This window comes from Sorex fumeus, unplaced genomic scaffold (assembly GCF_029834395.1).
Source record: "Sorex fumeus unplaced genomic scaffold, SorFum_2.1 ptg000095l, whole genome shotgun sequence".
NCBI lineage: Eukaryota > Metazoa > Chordata > Mammalia > Eulipotyphla > Soricidae > Sorex > Sorex fumeus.
The window spans coordinates 4,631,507-4,651,075 of record NW_026606152.1 but is presented as its reverse complement, the minus strand read 5'-3'; the positions used below and the strand labels follow the sequence as shown (position 1 = coordinate 4,651,075).

At 53.9% G+C, this 19,569-nt stretch overlaps 2 protein-coding genes across 2 annotated transcripts in view; one reads left to right on the top strand and one right to left on the bottom strand.

Annotated features, from left to right (window-relative positions):
- Positions 1 to 19,569, bottom strand: part of CRMP1 (collapsin response mediator protein 1) — a 328,086-nt gene that overhangs the window by 196,634 nt on the left and 111,883 nt on the right. The gene's annotated exons all lie outside the window — the stretch shown is intronic.
- STK32B (serine/threonine kinase 32B) overlaps positions 1 to 19,569 on the top strand; it is a 210,576-nt gene that overhangs the window by 190,227 nt on the left and 780 nt on the right. Inside the window, exons 7-11 of the mRNA XM_056132782.1 lie at positions 8,349 to 8,452; positions 11,040 to 11,156; positions 11,568 to 11,693; positions 14,405 to 14,536; positions 14,863 to 14,927. Of these exons, the coding sequence (XP_055988757.1) occupies positions 8,349 to 8,452; positions 11,040 to 11,156; positions 11,568 to 11,693; positions 14,405 to 14,536; positions 14,863 to 14,927 (544 nt within the window). The remainder of the gene's footprint in view (positions 1 to 8,348; positions 8,453 to 11,039; positions 11,157 to 11,567; positions 11,694 to 14,404; positions 14,537 to 14,862; positions 14,928 to 19,569) is intronic.

Sequence of the window (19,569 nt, the reverse complement as noted above, 5' to 3'; positions counted from 1 at the left end):
ACACCTGTAATTAATGTAACTGTGGATAAGTCTGTCCTCTAACTTTGTCTTCCTTTTTTCTTTTTCTTTTCTTTCTTTTTGTTTTTTTGGCTTTTTGTGTCATGTTCAGGGATGCTCAGGGATTACTCCTGATGGTGCTTGGGATGCCGGGGATTGAACCCGGGTCAGCCGCGTGCAAGGCAAAAATCCCTTCCCCCTGTACTATCGCTCCAGCCCCCTTTTGTTTTATTTGTTCTTTATTCCTGAGTCCCTCATATTCCTGCTTATTTGGAATGAGTTAACCATTATTTATAATTTTACATTAACTTCTCCAATAGACATAATTTTTTTATGTTTTTTTTTAATTTTTTTTTTTTAAATGAAAGTCTTAGGTGTCCAGTTCACTTATTTCTTTGGTGAATCAGAATCCACATCGAGGGGCCAGATCAATAGTACAGCAGGTAGAGTATTTGTCCTGCATGCGGCCAACCCAGGTTCAATCACCAGCACCCCTAAACCCAGAAGAGTACTGAGCACAGAGCCAAGAGGAAGCCCTGAGCCTCCAAACAAAACAAATCAACAAAATAAAAGAATGCGACTCAAAATAGCACACCACTTCATAAATAGCAAGAATCTTATAATTTAATCCAAATTCCTCCTATCCTGACCCAGTTTTGTTTTATTTTGCTGTAAATACAAAAGATGAATAATTGTTTTATCTTGTCTTGGCTTTAGTCAACTACATTTGGACTTGCACTGGTTAAAACATTAATTTTTTGTTCTGTCTTTCTCTCTCAGTAGTCCATCTTTATTTTTCATTTTTGTCACCATAATTAAAATATGCTAATGATAGGGTTTCATGTAGACAACATTCCAGCACCACACCCCTCACTGCCTCGGGATCCCCCCATCCCCCGTGACACCCTTCCCCCCTCCCTGTAGAACAGTTCTCAGATTCTTGTGATTTGGCCATTTTGCTCTGCTTGTTTCTTTATCCGCTCCTCTCCTCCTCCGTGACTTCCCTCAGACAATTTCATCTTTTCTGACAGCTAAGCAGTACTGCATTGTGTCCAGGCACCAAGGTTCTGTTGCCCCCTCATCCTTTCACAGACGCTTGGGTTGTTTCCAGGCTGCGCCACTGTGACTGAGCTGCAGTGACCCTTACTTCTTTACAGAGCTTCCCGTTCTCTCTTCCAAGAGCGCTTCCTTCAACAAAGACTTCGCTAGAAGTCTGCTCGTGAGGAATGACTTCTGTTTTTCATTGGTCAGCAAGTCTTCACCTTGTATTATAGACAGATGATACACAGATAAATAGATGGGGTTCTTAAATAAAAGTCTGGGCTGCCAGTGTTTTGCACTGTCAGCCCTGGGGCATGTCCTGCACTGCCTTTCACAGGCCTCAGTTCCAACAACAGATCATCTGACCCCTGCCTTTGTTCTTCTGTAGGAGGCAGACCTTTTGTTTGTTTTTTCTCTCAAGCTGCCTGCAGCCTTTGCTCTTGACCTTGGTTTTAGATGTGATGTCTTTCCTGTGACGGTGTTTGTTCACTTGGGGACACTGTATCCCAGTTGATGATCTTCTAGGATCTTGTTTTCATGTCAGTGGACCCCCCTGGTGGCTTATGTGAGGCCTGGGAGGAGAAAGACAGTCCCTTTTTTGCCGATCCGCCTCTGCCACCTGGGACCCAGGGTTACTGGGTTCTTGTCTCTCTCTCCTGGCAGAAAAAAAATGTCAGGATGAGCAGTGAAATAAAAACAGATTTTATTTGGAGGTCTTTGAAGGAAGGAGGGAGAGAAAGTAGGAGAGAGCAGAGTAAGGTGCTGAAGAGAGAACCCGGGCCTCTCTAAGGGCGGAGAGAGCCCCCCACACATCCCAGCATTAAACAGGAAAGGACACATCTCACGAGGGGAGATGGCAGGTGACAGACGTGCTCGGCCACGTGGGCACAAGAGCACGTGGGCTCGGGCAACATATGCTCCCTTCCTTTGTTTCAGGGGCCTTTTTAGGGTTTTCCCAACCATTCCTCAGGTGGGACTTTCACCAAGTAAAAGTCCATCACTAGGGAGATTGCCAAGGGGGGTAGAACTGGAGTAGAGTTGATTGTCTTTGGAATTCCTTTCCTGGCCTTTTGTTCTGCTGGAGCTGCTGGTCCAGCCTTCTCCTGCTCGGTTGCTGACTAGGTGAAAGTCTTACCAGGCCTTAGTTCCTGTTTTCTGCCAAGGTGGCTTTTTGCAACTTAACAACGGCTATTGGTATTATTATTCCCCGGGAAATTCATTGCCATTGCCCGTGGGGGAGAGGGGCCTTCCCTACCTGCCTACATCATATTGGTGACTTGCCAGTTTTAGAAAATTCCTGGTCATCTGCAAATATTTTCCTGATCCTTCCTCTCCCTCTATTCCTTTTTTTTTTTTTTTGGTGTTAGGTCATTTTTTTCCTTTGACTTATCTCCAAGTTCACTGTTTTTTCCCTCACTGCTTCCCTGCTTCCCTTTGCCTGTTGAGCTTGTTAAAGAAAGTCTTTAGACTTTTAATTTTTGTCATCAGATTAAAATACTGCCAACGATAGGGTTTCATGCAGACAACATTCCAACACCACGCCCTTTTTGTCATTATTTTTGCTGTCATTATAATTGATGCTCATTACTGTCCTTTTCACCTGGATATTTAATACTTTCCACTTTCTGACCATGGTTTCCCTCTTCTAAAGCGTCTGCTGCCTCTTCTCTGGAGGCTGGGCGTTTGAGTTGTCCCTCCATTTCTGTTTGTGGTTAACTTCCTGCTTTCATTGCATCCTGTTCTGAGAAGAGAGTTGACATGAGTTCTCTGCGCTTGACCTTGTTGAGGTACATTTTGTGTCCCAGCATGTGGCCTATCTTGGAGAAGTCCCATGTGCATTGAAGCACGTAGCACTGTAGCACTATCCTCCCGTTGTTCATTGATTTGCTAGAGCGGGCACCAGTAACGTCTCCGTGAGACTTATTCTTACTGTTTTTGGCATATCGAATACGTCACAGGTAGCTTGCCAAGCTATGCCTTGTGGGAAGGATACTCTCTTTTAGCTTGCTGGGCTTTCCAAGAGGGATGGAGGAATCGAACCCGGGTCGGCCAGTGTTGGCCGCATGCAAGGCAAATGCCCTACCCACTGTGCTATCACTCCAGCCCTCTGGATTAAGAAGAATGTGTATTCAAGGTTTTGAGCATAAAAGGCCCTATTGGGGGCTGGAGCAATAGCACAGTGGGTAGGGCGTTTGCCTGCATGTGGCCGACCTGGGTTCAATTCCCAGCATCCCATATGGTCCTCCGAGCACCACCAGGAGTAATTCCTGAGTGCATGAGCCAGGAGTAACTCCTGTGCATCGCTGGGTGTGACCCAAAAAGAAAAAAAAAACTGACCCTATAGATATCTATTAAATCCCTCTATTCCATTTTCCCCTCAAATAAAGTATTTCCTTGTTGAGCTTTAATCTAGTTGATCTATCAAGAGAATCTCCAGCTACTCTTGTACTACTATTAATGTCTTACTTCAAGTTCTGTTAGAAGTTGTTATAGGTATTTTGCATTTAGGAGTATGAGTTTACTGATATACATCCCTCTTGATCATTAAGAAATGAACTTTTCTGTCTCTCATAACCTTTTTCAGCCTGAAGTCTGTGTTGTTTGATATTAGTAAGATCACCCTGGCTTTTTCTTTTCTTTTCTTTTCGTAGGAGTACTGCTATTTATTCAGCCACTGATTAGCTGATTGAATTGGGCATGAACTCCACCTTAATTTTTTTAATTTTATTTATTTTTTATATTTATTTATTGAATCACTGTGGGAAAAGTTACTAAGCTTTCAGGTTTAACTCTTGGTCATACAATGATTAAACACCTCTCCCTTCACCAGTACTCATTTTTCACCACCAAGAACCCCAGTATACCCCCCTCCTACCTCTCCCAATGCCTGTGAGGCTGATGATTTCTACTTAACTCTTCTCTACATTGATTACATTCATTATTTCGACAAAAGATGCACCATTATTGTTTAGAATTTCCCCCCAAACAATCAGAATTGCTGAAAAGGCATTGTGAAATATTTTGTTTTCTATAGCTGGTTATGAGAATCATATAATGTCACACAGCCATGATTTTGGATTTCTGCAAGGAGCCAGATAATTACGAGATTGATTTCTGTGTGTCTGGTGTTATGGCCGTGCCGGAGAGCCGCTCGTGGGGGGGGGGGGGTAACTCGTGACCTCAGTAGGGTGTGCAGGACGTGCCGATACCGCCCCCCTTCCCATGAGACTGCAGTTGCCCCGTCACCGCTGGCTCATACCTGGCTTTCCTATAAGCTCTGAGGCAGTGGTCATCTTGCTGCCAGGGGGGAAAAAGGTGGAAGGGAGCAACACCCTTTCCCTCCTGGGGAGGTATGGCGCTGTAGTTTAACGCATGGTCCATTCACTTTTCTTCTGCAAGCTGCTGGGCTCTGGACTAAGTCCTTTTGCCTCTGGAGCCATGGCTGTGCCAGAGAGCCACTTGTGGGGGGCAACTCATGACCTCAGTAGGGCGTAAAGGACAAGCCGGTACCGTCACCCTTCCCATGAGACTGCAGTTGCCCCTTCACCACCGGTTCATACCTGGCTTTCCAATAAGCTCTGAGGTGGCGGCCACCTTGCTGCCGGGGGGAGGGGGGGAGCAGAAGGGAGCAGCACCCTTTCCCTCCCGGGGAGGCATGGCACCATAGTTTAATGCATAGTCCATTTACTTTTCTGCTGCAAGCTGCCGGGTTCTGGATTAAGTCCTTTTGCCTCTGGAGCCATGGCCATGCCAGAGAGCCGCTTGTAGGGGGCAACTCGTGACCTCGGTAGGGCGTGAAGGACCAGCTGGTACCATCCCCCTTCCTATGAGACTGCAGTTGCCCCTTCACCGCCAGTTCATACCTGGCTTTCCAATAAGCTCTGAGCCAGCGGCCACCTTGTACGCAGTCCAGATGCATTTCTGCCAAAAGCTGCTGGGTTTTAAGATTTGTTTCTGAGTCTCCGGTATCATGGCCATTAATCAGCTTGATCAGGAGCCAGAGAGGCCGTTTGTAGGCGGCGACTCAGGGTCTCATTGGGATGGGGAGAAAGAGTCGGCTCCACCCCCATGTGGTGAGGCCTCATGTGTCTCGTCACTGCAGGCCCAAACCTGAATGTCCAGTGGCCTCTGGGGGATGGTTGTCACCAGGCCGCCAGGGGGAACAGGCCAAGGCATAAAACCTATTCCCACCTGGAGTGGCCCAGTGCCAGTAACCTACTGCAGGAACAGGACACATTTCTGCCAAAAGCCTTTGGGTTCCGAGATTTGCTTCTGAGTCTCTGGGATCATGGCCGTTAAGCAGTTCGATCAGGAACCAGAGAGGCCTTGCCTCCAATTATATAGCTGAGCCGGAGGTGGTTTGTGGGTGTGTCTCCCACATACCTAACTTTTGGCCTTTTACTTTCTTTGTAAACTTTGCCCCAAGTTTTTGGGGTCTGGCCAAAGGCACAGCAGCAATTTTGGGGTATTTGAAAGTCTGATGTTGCCATCAGGCTGCTGATGCACTCACCTCAAAGGCACAGATTGACCTGCTGGCGGTACCATATCCCCTCACCCCGGCTTTTTCTGAAGAGTTGTTTGCCTGAAGAATGGTCCTCCAACCTTTGACTTTCAGTCTGTATTTGCTCTGACTGGTCAAATGTGTTTTTGAAGGCAGCAGAGTATGGGTTAAATATTCTAATCCATCTGCCACTCTGTGTCACTTGATCAGTGTGTTTAGCCCATTGAAAGTGAGAGACGTTATTGTCATAGAGTTTTGTGCCATCTTTCTGCAGGACTGTGTTGTGTTTGTGGGACTTGTCTTAAAGTAGCCTTATGTAAGTTCTTATAATGCCAGTTTTGAATCTATGAAGTTCCTGAGTTGTTGTTTATCAGCGAATCTGTGTATTATTCCTTCAAATCTGAATGAGAATCTGGCTGAATAAAGTATTCTTGGCGAGGCATTCATTTCACTGAGTTTCTTCATTTTATCTCACCACTGTCTTCAGGACCAGAGGGTTTCATCTGATAAGTCTGCTGTAAATTCTTAAGGATGCTCCTTTGTATATAGTTTCCTTCTTTGATCTTACTGCTTTCAGTATTCTGTGTTTATCTTTGTTTTTTGCCATTCTGATTAAGATGTGTCTTGGAGTATTTTTATTTGGATTTCTTTTAGCTGGTCACTTTCTGGTCTCCTGAATTTAGGTGCATATACTTTTCAGCGCCAAGAAGTTCTCCACAGCCGTGGCACTGGCAGTTGCTTCTTTATCAGGGTTTTATTTCTGCACCTCTGGGCCCCCCATGATTCTTATATTGCTCCTCTTCACTTTATTCCAAAGTTCTCTTGTCATCTGTTGGTTTATTTTGAAGCTTTTTTCCATTTTCTCCTGTTGTCTGGCGATTTTTCTGCACCTAATCTTGGAGCTTACTGATTCTGTCCTCAGCGGCTGTCACTCTGTAGCTGAGGCCTTCCTGTGAGTTTTCCACTTCACCTACCAAGTTTTGCAGCTCTGTCATTTCTGTTTGCAATTTCCTCGTTTCTGCTCTCCTAATCTCTTGTGTTTTACTGGCAGTGTGTTCCATTGTTTCTTTAAGCTCCTTAAGGATCTTCGGATATTCCTCTTTAAATTCCAGAGAGGTTATGTAGCTCTGGGTCACTGGTTGAGTCTCCCCAGCTAGCACCCGTCCTCACTGAGCTGGCAGGTTTCTGCGTTGCTTTACCCTTGTAACCTGGAGTTGTTGTTTCTTTTTTTTTCTTGGTTTTACTTGAGTTATTGTTTCTAATGTGTTGTGTGCTTTGATGCCTACAGCTAGGATATCTTTGCATGTTTACAGTGTGTTTTGGAGAGTTGAATAAATGTGTGGCCAAGGACCATAGAGGAGCTCGTGAAGGTTGGGGGGAGGCCCTGACCCGGTGGACAAAAGTGGAGATCCTGAGTGAAAAGCGTGGGCCCTTGGGGCCAGGCTCTCCTCTGGAAGCATTTGGGATTTCTTGGCTGTGGGTTCTGAGCACTGATCACATCTGGCTGGAGCGCCTCTAATTGTGTTGTCTTTGTACATTGGGTATTCACTTTTGGCTGTTTTTCTCCTTAGCTTTGTCATGCAGAGATGGGACCTCCCATAGAGGACAGAGCTTGAGCCTGGAAATGAGCACTGCTCTCCAAGCACCCTGCCTGGGGTGCTGCAGGGAGGGAGAGCTGAGCCGGGTCTGGGTTTCACAGACCCCTCCCATGCTCTCCTTTGGAGCTAGGCTGAGTAGGGGGTCCCACTTCCTTAGTGTTCTGCCCTAGCCTCTGGGGAGCCTTCCCCTGCCCTGCCGGTGGTCTCTCTCCAGCCTCCTCTGCCCTGGATATAGACTCTTTCCTGCCCCTTGAGGGTATTAATCTGACTGCAGGAAGAGTGTTGGGCCCACTCTCAGGCCTGGCGAGTCAGGGAGGAGGCACTGAGATGAACCCCTTCTCTGCTTCTCAGAGAGAGCAGGGAGCCCTCAGATCCATGCAGAATAAGAATAATACACTCCATCCCCACTTCCCCATTTCTTGTTATTGAAGGAACTTTGCAAACCATAAAACAGACCATTATTGGGCCACACCTAGCGATGCTCAGCGTCTTCTCCCAGCTCCGTGCCGCCCTCCTGGAGATGGCCAGAGGACCTCGCGGTGTGGGGATCCAGCCAGTGTTGGCGGCATGCAAGGCTGGGGCCTTCACCCCTGCGTACTCTCCCTGGCCTGAAATTAATTCGCCATTCTAAGGCGAGCAACCCGTGACACTCAGAGCCCTCATAGTACTGTGTGACCGGAGGCTCCCTTACTTCCAGAGCATTTGCTCCCCCCTGCAGGACAGCACCCCCTTCCCGGCACTGTCTCCTTCTGTCCCTGCCTAGAGCCTCTGGGGGCAGTTGTGTGGAAGGATCGCGGCTCCCAGCCAGGCTCCCACAGAGGCTCTGAGAAGCTGAGGGGTGCTTAGCGCGTGTCTCTGCCTTGGGGTACTGCTTCCCCTCTAACTGATCCCCGCCCCTGCCCGCTCACCCCACCCTACCTCCTCCGGGCTTTCCCTGATGAGCAAAGTAGACCGTCCCCCCTACACACACACACACACACACACACACACACACACACACACACACACGGCACACCCCTGGGGTGCTATCCCACCAGCTCCTCTGTTCCCTGCAGCGCTTTCTCCAGCAGCCCAAGGCTCAGGAGGGCAGAGGCCATGGGCCATCGCTTTGGGGCCTCAGGTGTGTGTGTGTGTGTGTGTGTGTGTAGAGGGTCCATCCCAGTGTCCCCTCTCCACAGCCGGTGACATGCTCTCTGTCTTGTCTTCGGCAGCCCCCGAGGTCTTCCAGGTGTATGTGGACGGAGGCCCTGGGTACTCGTACCCAGTTGACTGGTGGTCCTTGGGCGTCACGGCCTACGAGTTACTGCGAGGCTGGGTAAGACACACCCGTGGGTGAACATGGGGGCCTGGAGGTTGGGAAGAAAGAAAGTGAGGGAGAAGGAAGGAAGGAAGGAAGGAAGGAAGGAAGGAAGCAAGCAAGCAAGCAAGCAAGCAAGCAAGCAAGCATTGTTCTGTGAGTGGAAGTGGTGGCGGTAGTTATTACTCTTACTTCCAGTGCCCACTCTCCCCCTGCCTGTTATCCGCAGGGAGATGGCCAGGAGCGTCCTTGGGCCCCTGAGGCCCTGCAGTCTCCAGGGAAACTGTTTTTCCTAGACATGCATCTGTGACAAGTCTTAATGTAGAATGGGACCCGGGGGGTTTAAAAGCAGCATGGCCCATCTTGCCAATAGACGGGTGGAAGCTCTCGCGTGCACACATGCGAGTGCTGCACGGGTATCCATGGTGAGCAGCCAGGGTGGACGCAGCCGCCGCAGACTGGCCACTGCCGGCACCTGCTCTGGGCCACATGGGGTCTGCCCTGCTCCGAGTGTCCCAGAGCCCAGTACCGAGGGGAGCCACCTGCCTCCCTCCCCCCAGGCGCAGCAGCTCTGCCTTGCCAGAAGTAGCCGCCCCCAGCCCTGTGTGTCTCTGGGGGGCCCCTCTCGGAGGGTCCCCTGGAGGACTGAGACTGAGTGGGCCCTGACAGCACAGACTGAGTCGCCAGAAGAACTTCTCATCCCATTCCCCATCCCCAACTCCCTTCCATGCTGCTCCCCTGGCCTTTGACCTGGTCAGCACAGCCTAGCCTGGGGAGAGCAAGAAGAGAAGTCCTGGAGTAATGGAGGCACGGCGTGGAGCTCCCCCTAGAGGGTGGAGTGCAGAGCTGCAGTCCGTGGGCCAAGCCCAAGTCCGGAAGGAGCCGGTGAACACCAACTCCTCGTGCCTCGGTATAGCCCCCAGAGCAGGGCTGTGCGCGGGGCCTGGCAGGACTACTCTGCGCCCTTCCACCTCCCCCTAGCTCAGGTGACTCAGGAAGAAGAGGGCATAAGCTCCTGTCTGCGACCCCTGGGACTCTGGGTCCCCGGGCCGGAAGGGGGCAGCCTGCTGGCCCAGACTGCCCCAGGCTCAGCCCCGACCCCTCTCCAGGGGCTATCCCCAAACCCCCCGTGCTGCACCACCAAAAGGGGCTCAACAGCAGCACCCTCCCCGCCTGGCCCACTAAGACGGTGAGCGCAGTGGGTAGAGCCCCACTTATTCTGGGACCCCAATTCAGAGGAGGAATAAGAAGGAAACCAGACATCAGACCCTCCAGGTCCTCGGTGGAAACTCCCTTAAGTCCCCCCTCAGTGTGCGCCCTGCTCCCAGGCCCCTCCCGGCCTGCGCTTCTGTCTCAGGTCCCTGAGCAGGATGAGCAGGTGGGGCCCGGTCCTGTTCGGCGGGGACCTGTCCCAGTGGTCCGCCAGTCAGGGCTTGCGCTAAGGTCGCCTGTTCGCCTCTGAGAACACCCTCTGGCAGAGGCTGGTCACAGGGGGAAATTCTGGGGGTTGGGACCTGAACGTATGAATTGGGGGGACACAGCTCAGCCCATGCTGCTGGTGGGCAGAGCACCCGCTCCAGGCTCCTGTGCTCTGGGCTGTCTCCTGAAAACAGTCCTGTTGCTGGTTCTGTCCTGTGGAGCCCCCCTGGGAGGGAAGCAGCAGGAGGGCCCCACCCAGACACGGGGCCGTTCCCACCTTGATTGGGGGCTTGCCAGCAGGACAGCAACTTCGGGGGCTTTGAAGTGCCAGGCAGGCAACCTCCGTTTCCTTTCATTTTAGAGCAGGTATGGACGCACATTCCAGAATGACAGAGTAGCGGGAAAAGCAGCTCCCCGGCGTGCCCTCAGGGTGGGTGTGTTGAGTCCTGGCCAGTTGAGCCCAGCACTCCGGAGTATGATTCCCCCTGGTGGCCGAACTTACTCCCTGTAGGAGAGGGAGTGGGAAGGGGAGAAGCCTCTGCCCTGGCCCTCCGCACACCGCGGACTCCCGCCACCACGGAGAAGGAATCACGCGGAGGGGGGATGGCTTGTGGTCGAGCAGCAATCTGTTTATTAGCTCTCACACAGGGGTTTTATACATCCATTCCAGGGGGCAATCCACGAGTATCACGTTTACCTTGTGGGGCTAGTGCAGAGGTTAATGGTTTACATCTCCCACTCTCAGGGCAGTGTATCAGCTCAGGCAGATGGTAACTGTTCCATCCCTCAGCCTCGGCCACTAGAGTGCCTAGTGTGTGGCTGCCGGAGCAAGCCCCTGGGCCCCTGTAAACAGGGCCAGCTTTTTCTTTCAGGGGCAGGGGATTTAGTCAAAGTCTCAGGCCAGCTACTGAGACCCCAACAGGTGTGTGGCTGGGGGCAGGGCTTGTCCTGATCGGTGACCCGGAGTATGGAGGCAGCCCCTGCAGGTGGACAAGCGTCTCCTGCAGGACCCCGCTTTGGGAAAGACCCAGAGATGCCTGCACCCCGGCCCCCTCCCTCCCCAGACTGAGGGTCCCGTGAGGCTGACACTGGCCTTTCTGTATCACTGTGGGCACGTGGGTGCGGCCAGACCCCCACGGTGCAGGGGCAGGGGCTGGCAGCGAGGTTGACAGGGGCCCTGTTGCAGCGGCCCTACGAGATCCACTCGGCCACGCCCGTTGACGAGATCCTGCACATGTTCCGGGCCGAGCGCGTCCGCTACTCCTCCACCTGGTGCAAGGGGATGGTGGCTCTGCTCAAGAAGGTAGGCGGGCGCGTGGGGACGGGACTTCCAGAAAGCACCCAGGGAGTCCAGGGGGAGGGTCCAAGGACACACGTGCAGGGGCACCAGGGTCACTTAGGAGCCACATGGTTCAGGGGTCCACATGCACTGCTGACCCTGAACAGAGCCCCCACCAGTACCACTGGGTTCTGGAAACAGGAGCGCCCCACCACACACCACACACCCCCCTGCGGCGGGCTCCTGGAGCTGGGGAAAGGAAGGCAGGCTCCCCAGCTCTGCGCACGGTCCTGGCCCTCGGCTCTGCGGGATCCTCCGGGTGCAGGGTGCAGGGCCCCAAGGATGCCTGTCGGAGCTGGCACAGGGGCATGGCGGGGGCACGTCCCACACCCGTGCAGCTCCCAGCTCCTGCTGACATGTGTCCTTCATTCGCAGCTCCTGGCCAAGGACCCTGAGAGCCGCCTGTCCAGCCTGGGGGATGTCCAGAACACGCCCTACCTGGCCGACATGAACTGGGACGCAGTGTTCGACAAGGCGCTGACGCCCGGCTTCGTGCCCAACGTGAGTGGGGGACCCGGCCCACGGGGCCGCCCCTCTGCAGTGCTACCCGGGCACTGGGCAGCCAGGAGACTGCTGGCCACAGAAGAGGAGAACCCGACACAGGCGGCTTCCCGCCCCGAGGCCCACTTCCTGTTCTGAACATGGCCGCGGGGTGCAGGGGTGCAGGCACCGCTCTGTCAGGGACCCAGACACCCGCTCTGTGCAGGGATATGACACCCGTTCTGTGAGGGACCCAGGCACCTGCTCTGTGCAGGGGTGCAGACCCCTCACAATGTGCGGGTGCGACGCCCATTGCGCAGGGGAGCAGCCCGGGCCCTGCTTTCACAGAACTGACCCAGCCCGGGAAGGCAGAGCAGGGAGGGGGCCGCACAGCGGGATGGAGACAGGAGCGGCCCGTGAGCTGAGAAGCAGCTCTGATGACTGAACGGGCAGCAATCACTTGGGGCGAGAGGCCAGATTGAGAGGCACCCACCACATGCTGAGGCCCGGCGGGACCCCCGGGGGTGGAGTCCACCATGGAGGGAGGTGACCAGAGCTCTCCTCGAGGGCAGACTCTGTTCCCCATGCGCCCCTAACCTCCACACATCTGTGTGCAGAGGGATGAGAGGGAGGGAGCCTGGGCAGGATTGGGGTGGGGGCGGTCAGCAGGCCCCATGTCCACTTCCTGCCTGGCACAGACACACCCACAGAGGAGCCCAGCGGGCAGAGGGGATAGGCAGAAGGCACCAGGCATCGTTCAGGAAGAGATGGAAAGGACAGAAGTCTGGGGTGACGTTTCTGGTCTTCCTGTCTGTGCTCACGAAGCAGGGCTGGCCGCTGCCAGGCCTCCCCCTGCCCCCCACCCTGTTCATCTCTGAGCTGTCAGCCAGAACACAGTGCTGGGAGGAGGGACTCCGCAGCAGGCCCAGGAAGCGGGTGTCGCACCCCGCACAGAGCGGGTGTCTGGGTCCCTGACAGAACCGGTGTCGCACCCCTGGCTCACACCTCTGCAGAGACTGGGGTGCATGGGCTGGGTCCCCTGACGCTTCCCCCATGCTGCTTCACACCCCATTCGAGATTCCATAGCACCTGTTGGTGCAAAAGCACCCCAAGTTTTGCCAGATCCAGCAGAATCAACATGAATGCAGCCCCCAGTCAGCTCTCCCGGGAGCCCCAGGTCCCCACTGACAACAATGACAGCACCGTCCTGTCTCTGGACTGGCCAGGCTGGTCTCCTCTCTGTGCTCTCTGTCAGAAAACAAAGGTGGGCGGGATCCCTGCGCTCTCCATCCATCCTCGCGGTGGCCAGCAGCCACCCGGCCCTCTGCTGGCCCTTCCAGAGCCACAGGGTGTGGGGCCAGGAGCCAAGGCCCCGGGCAGGCTGCGCGGAGTCTGCTCCCACCGAGGCAGAATCAGCTGGGGCTGCTCCCCAGCACCTGGCTCGCCGTGCTCACGGGGAAGCCAAACTGTCAGGAGACGCCCATGGCAGAGGCAGCCACGCCGGGGCTTCCCCGGGCACCCGTTCTGGGTCGTGCTGGCGGCACCGCTGGGGAGCTCAGGCCATGGTCGGACTCACCAGATTCCCCCTGACCAGGCAGGACCCAACCCGGAACAGCCAACAGGACCCAGCAGCCGAGGGCGTGGCAACCAGACATGGACTTTATGGCCCAGTTATTTAAGATTGATAATAAGTATCAATATATAAAATCATATATAATTATAGCAGTTCTATAACATAGCTAGATGGTAATGAAGACGCAGCAGCGCCATAAGAATGGGTGTGGTCCGTTCTGCGAGGCTTTCGGGGAGATGCAGCCAGCTCTGAAGGGGACAGTGGAAGGAGAAGGAGGAGCGCAGACATACTCAGGAGTCGCCCAGGAGGGAGACAGGCACCAGGGAGGAGTGAGCAACACCTGGGGGAGCTTGTGCTCATTCTCGGCATGAGCCAGGGAGGCTCTCCGAATGCACCCGCACTAACCGGCACTGTCTGGTCTGCTGGCGAGGGAATGAATGCAGGCAAGCGTGAGAGAGTGCATGTGTGCAGGGACAACAGACAAATGGATGATGCCACGCACGGATGGATGATGAATGGAGGAGTGATGGATGGACAGGTGACGGTAAATAGTGAGAGGGTGAGCAGATAGTGGATGAGTGTGGATGAATGGGTGGATGGTAGATGGGTGCTGAGTGAATGAATGAAAGAACGAGTGAATTAATGATGGGTGGATGAGGGGTGGACGGTAGATGGATGGTGAATGGTGGGAATGAATGAATGGCGAATGGGTAAATGAATGATGGGTGGATGGTAGATAAATTAATTTATTGTGGATGGATGGATTGAGGATGGCTGGATGGATTGATGGTGGGTGAATGAATTGTGGAAGAGTGAATAAACGAAAGTTGGGTGGATGAATTAATGAAGGGCGAAAGAATGATGTGTGGACGATGGATGAATGAATGTCTGGTGGCTGCCTGGATGAGTACTGGATGGATACATGGTGGGTGGATCGTGGATGAGCAAATGATTGATGAATGGATGATGGTGATTGAATGGTGAGTAGGTGAATGAACAGTGGGTAGATGATGGATGAATGAAGGATGGATAGACGGTGGGTGAGTGAGTGAGAGACGGACGAGTGATGGTGGGTGATGAGTGACTGCACGCAGAGTGAGCCTGGGTGGCTGCACTGTGTGCAGGACAGAGCCAAACCCCTTCTCTCTCGCTCTCTCAGAAAGGGAGACTGAATTGCGACCCCACATTTGAACTTGAAGAGATGATTCTCGAATCCAAGCCCCTCCACAAAAAGAAGAAACGGTTGGCCAAGAACCGGTCCAAAGACAGCACGAAGACCAGCTGTCCTCTGGTAAGTCCAGGAGCCCCCGCCCAGCACGCTCGCCCCCCAGAGTGGCGGCGCATCTGACGCCTGTTCTGACGCATGGCGTTTTCTGCCCACTGGCGCCGGAGGCTGCCCCGCCTGGCCCAAGGCCTCAGGAAGCCCGTCCACGCCCTGCTAGTGTCCTGCCCACAGACCAGACACAGGAAAGCCTAAGAAGAACTATCCCCCAGCACCTCTCGGGGCCCGCTGTGAAGCTGCCCCTTTACTGGAGGCCTCTCTGCCACTCGCCTGGGAACTCCCTGGGGTGCCTCTGTCCCGGGCGTGCCGCGATGGGCCCCTCTGTGTCTCTGCAGAACGGACACCTGCAGCAGTGCTTGGAGACAGTGCGGAAGGAGTTCATTATATTCAACAGAGAGAAGTAAGTGCCGCCACGCCCTGGGCTTCCTGGGGCCTGCAGCCAGCCACGGCGTGGCTGAGCAAACCCCACAGACTGTTCGTGGGGTCACAGCCAGGGTGTGATGCCTGGTGCTTACAGCCATGGGGTCGGGGGCTCCAGGCAGCAGCCGGGGGAAGGCAGCCAAAAGGTCCTGGAGCAGAGAGGCCTGAACTGCACACACTGGGCCTGGGGTGTGACGGGGAGGCTAGTCCAGGGGTCTGATTTACGCAGGTGAGGCTTTCAGCCCTGCCGTTCCCATTCGTGGAAAGTGTGTCACAGATTGACGGGTCAGCTCTTTGCTTGCCACCTGATGGCGTGTGGGGAGATGCCCCATTCAACGCCAGAGGTGCTTCTGGCTGGGTTTTATACAGACTCCGATGGGTGTGCACTTTTTAAAAAAAAAAAAATTTAATTTAATCACCATAAGATGGACCCTTATAAAATTGCTCAAGATTGGGTTTCAGTCAGCCAATATTCCAACACTTACCCCTTCACCAGTGTCCCCAGGTTCCCTCCCTGCCATCAGCCTACCTCTTTGGCAGGTGTCTCTCTCTCTCTCTTTCTCTCTCTCTCTCTCTCTCTCTCTCTCTCTCTCTCTCTCTCTCTCTCTCTCTCTCCTCTCTCCTTTAGGAGGGCATTATGGTTTGCAATACAGATACTGAAAAGCCCCCAGGTATATCCCTTTCCCTACTCAGTTCTTGTCCAGCGTGATCATTTCCAACTACTGTTGTCGTACTGGTCCCTTCTCTGTCTTACCTGCCCTCTGCCGCACACACGCTGTGGTAGATTCCAACCATTGACCAGTCCTCCAGCCCCTGTTTTCCCTGGATCTGTGCATTTAAAAGTTGTTCCCTGCTGTGTTTCTCCCGCTGCTGGTTCCTGTCCCCATATACCCCACTCCCAGAGAGGACGTCCTTCTCGTTCTGTCCAGCCCAGCTCTGACCCCTGAGCCCGCGGCCCCCTCTGAGGCGGCGAGGAGTCCCGTGTCTTGGCCCTCGTGTTCCCGCACACAGTGGGCTCTCTCCGTGCAGTCAGCCCACCCTCTGTGCCGGGCCAGCTTCCAGCCACGGAGGCTGAGGGCCCCCTGCTGGCGACCAGAAGAAACACCACAACGTTGGTGGTTGCCCCGAGGCTGATTCTACTCAGCGGCACTGAGCATCCCAGCCTGGTCCCTCTGGGCCCTCGGCCACCATCGCCACTGCCGGACAACTGCCCGGAAGCAGGGAGGATCGAGAAGAGCACCGTGTGAGCGGGTGGCAACACTCGCTAAGGTGCTCTTGTGTCAGAAGCTCCCCCCTGACCCCCCAAGTCTGGCTGGTTGGTGCTGGACTCCGCCATGGCCTGGGAAGTGGGCAGATTCGTCTGGCCTTCCTGTGCAGCTCCTGCCCTGGAGCCCTGCAGCCCGGCCTGCAGCTAACGGCCGGGGTCTCTGCCAGGGCACTTCATCCTGGCACGAGAGGGCTGAGCTCAGAGGCCGCGGGCACTCGTGCCCACCACACAGATGGCTGGCCCGCGTGCAGAGCTGACAGTGAGTTGGGAAGGTTGGCTGAGGAAATGTGAAGTCCTTCCAGCGTGGTGAGATGGGCAGGGGTGGCTGGAGACGGGGAGGGGTCATGATGCTCTCTCCCCCCTCCACGATCAGGTAATGGGTCCTGCACACATCTTTAGGGAGCTCTTGAGGTGACCGGAATGGCGCCCCGTCTTTGTCAAGCTCACAGCCTCTACGTGGACAGCTTGCGCCTTTCTCGTGCCTGTGGGAAACACCTCCCAGCTCTCCGCCCCAGGCTGAGCTCAGAGGAGCCACACCAAGAGCCCAGATGTTGAGACAAACAGGCCTCAGGAGGCTGCAGAGCTGGCCCAGCATCTCTGTAGGCTGTGTTGCACACAGCTGACCCGGGTTCTGACACCACCACCCCATTTGGTACCCTGAGCCCTGTCATGAGTGATCACTGAGCACAGAGCCAGGAGTGAGCCCTGCACACTGGCCCCCAAACCAAAAACAATTAAAATATTTAAAAAATTAAATCTAATACCAAAGAGATGATTCAATGGACTAAACAGGGCTTTGCATGAGGGAAGCCTGGGTTCAATCCCCAGCACTGCATGGTCTCCTGAGCACCACCTGGAGGAACCCCAGAGCACTGAATCCTTAAGCATTGCAAGACACAACTCCAATTTTTTTTCTTCATTTTTAACTAAAAATAAACTGTGTTTCTTGAGAACACTGCTTCTTCCCAGTGTAGACCCTCTGTCAGAATGCAGAATGCCCAGTTCTCCGTCCGTGAGCCTGGATAAGTGGAGGAACAGGATGGGGAGACAATATGTGGGTATGATCAGCTGGGCAGAAGCAGTGATGCAGGGAGGTTTGGGAGCGGTCTCAGGGTGTGGTGGTGACCAGGAAGATCGGGGAGAGGTAGGAAAGGAGGAGGTAGTAAATGTAGATAGATGTGAAGGTGGATGGGTAGGTCAGTATGCGGGATAATAGGGCCAAGAGAGGATTGATAGTAAATAAATGACATGGGTGGATAGATGGATGGAGAATGACTAGAGGATGGGTGGATGGATGGATGGATGGATGGATGGATGGATGGATGGGTGGATGGATGGGTGGATGGATGGATGGGTGAATGGATGGGTGGATGGATGGGTGGGTGGATGGATGGATGGATGGATGGATGGATAGGTGAATGCATGGATGGATGAGTTGGCTATGGGTGAATGGAAGGGCAAGTAGATGGACATGTGGGTGGAAGGTGGGTGAGTAAGTACATGGTTGATATACAGGATAAATTGGAAGATAAGTAAATTAATACATAAGTTGATGGAAAACTGACATATTCCATTCTTTGGCAACTTCCGACACTTTATTATGTGCGATAAATAAAAAGCACAGAATCTACAGATAACAGTGCTCCCTCTTCTCTGAGCATCTGAATGGAGCCGCAATGAGACTGGCCTCTGTTCGTGACTGGGCAGCCTAGTGGCACCCTTGGCATTAACAAAGCTCTTTTTGGAAAATGCCACTTTTTTAATTTTTTGCTTTTTGGGTCACACGCAGGGATGCTCAGGGGTTACTCCTGGCTCTGCACTCAGGAATTACTCCTGGCGGTGCTTGGGAGACCATATGGGATGCTGGGAATCGAACCCGGGTCGGCTGTATGCGAGGCAAATGCCCTACCCGCTGTGCTATCGCTCTAGCCCCAAACCTTTCTCTCTTTCTTTTGGGTTTTGGATCACACCTGGCGATGCACAGGGGTCACTCCTGGCTCGTGCACTCAGGAATACTCCTGGCAGTGCTCGGGGGGCTGGAATGCTGGGAATCGAACCTGGGTCAGCCGCATGCAAGCCGCAAACGCCCTACCTGTGTGCTATCACTCGAGCCCCGGCAAATGCCACTTTAACCTCCCACTCCTAGAGGTTTTAGAGCCCTTTGAATTTTCACTCATTTTTTAAATAATCCTTTAAGTTCCATTTTAGGCTGTGTTCACAGTATTGATAATGGCAGGTTTTGTGCATTAAACATTCCAGCACCACACCTGCCCCCAGAATGTCCGCGTCCCTCCCCCACACTAGTGCCACCCCCTGAAGTCCTACCCCCAACTCCAATCAGTGATCTGCTTCCTGCTCCCCCCACTGTTCTAGTGCCAGACCCCACTCCCATCCAGTATCTGCTTTCTCCAGAGACCTATTCTCAGTTTCTGCTTCCTCTGCACAGTCTGTGTCCTTCCTGTCCTTCCCCCCAGCTGGGGGTGACCACTCTGTGTCCTGCCTCTCTCAGCATCTGTCCCCTCAGACCCACCAGTGTAGCTGCAGGTTGCACGGGTGTGTCGTTCTCAGGGCCCATCCTGTGTATGAATCGGTTTCTTCATCCAGTCACCCGTTTGTGGGCACTTGGGTTGCTTCCAGGTTGTGGCCACCAAGTTCACCTTCCTCTACACACCCAGTGCGCTGGGCTGGAGAGGTGGCCCAGCAGGCAGGGCACTTGCCTTGCAGGCAGCCAAACCCAAGTTCACTTCCCAGCACCAAATATGATTCCCAGGTCGTGCCAGGGAGCGAGGCCCGAGCACTACCAGGTGTGGGCCCAAACCCAAACAGTGTTACCACAGGACTCGCTCACTGCTGTGACCCCTAACCTCCCTCCTCCAGTGTGGGCACTAGCACACACACTCATGTGCGCACATACACACACACACACACACACACACAGTGACACCTTCGGCCAGACCAGCAGAGCGGGAGGTTGTGGTCATGCTCCGTGGGGGGAGGTGCCAGCTGTTAGCACTGCCCTGTTCAGAACCTCTCGCCCGACGCAGCTTGTCGGGCGCCTTTGTAAGTCGGCACATTCATCTCTGGACGTTCACTCATGGGTCTGTTTGGGGTTTTGAGTGTGTGATTTTTACTTGGGGCACCGTGGCTTGCAACACTGCTAATAGGGTTTCTTGCCTAACTCAGTCCAGCACACATGTCCCACAGGAGTGCCCCCCTCCGTCCTGATCCCCTGCTCTGGCCCGCCCTGTGGGGAGCACTCCCTGGAGGCCAGTTTCTGTTCTGTTTCTGCTGCCTCTGAGCGTGATTTCTTCCTGTTTCTCTACACCCCGCACTCCCAAGGGGTCGTTTGTGTCAG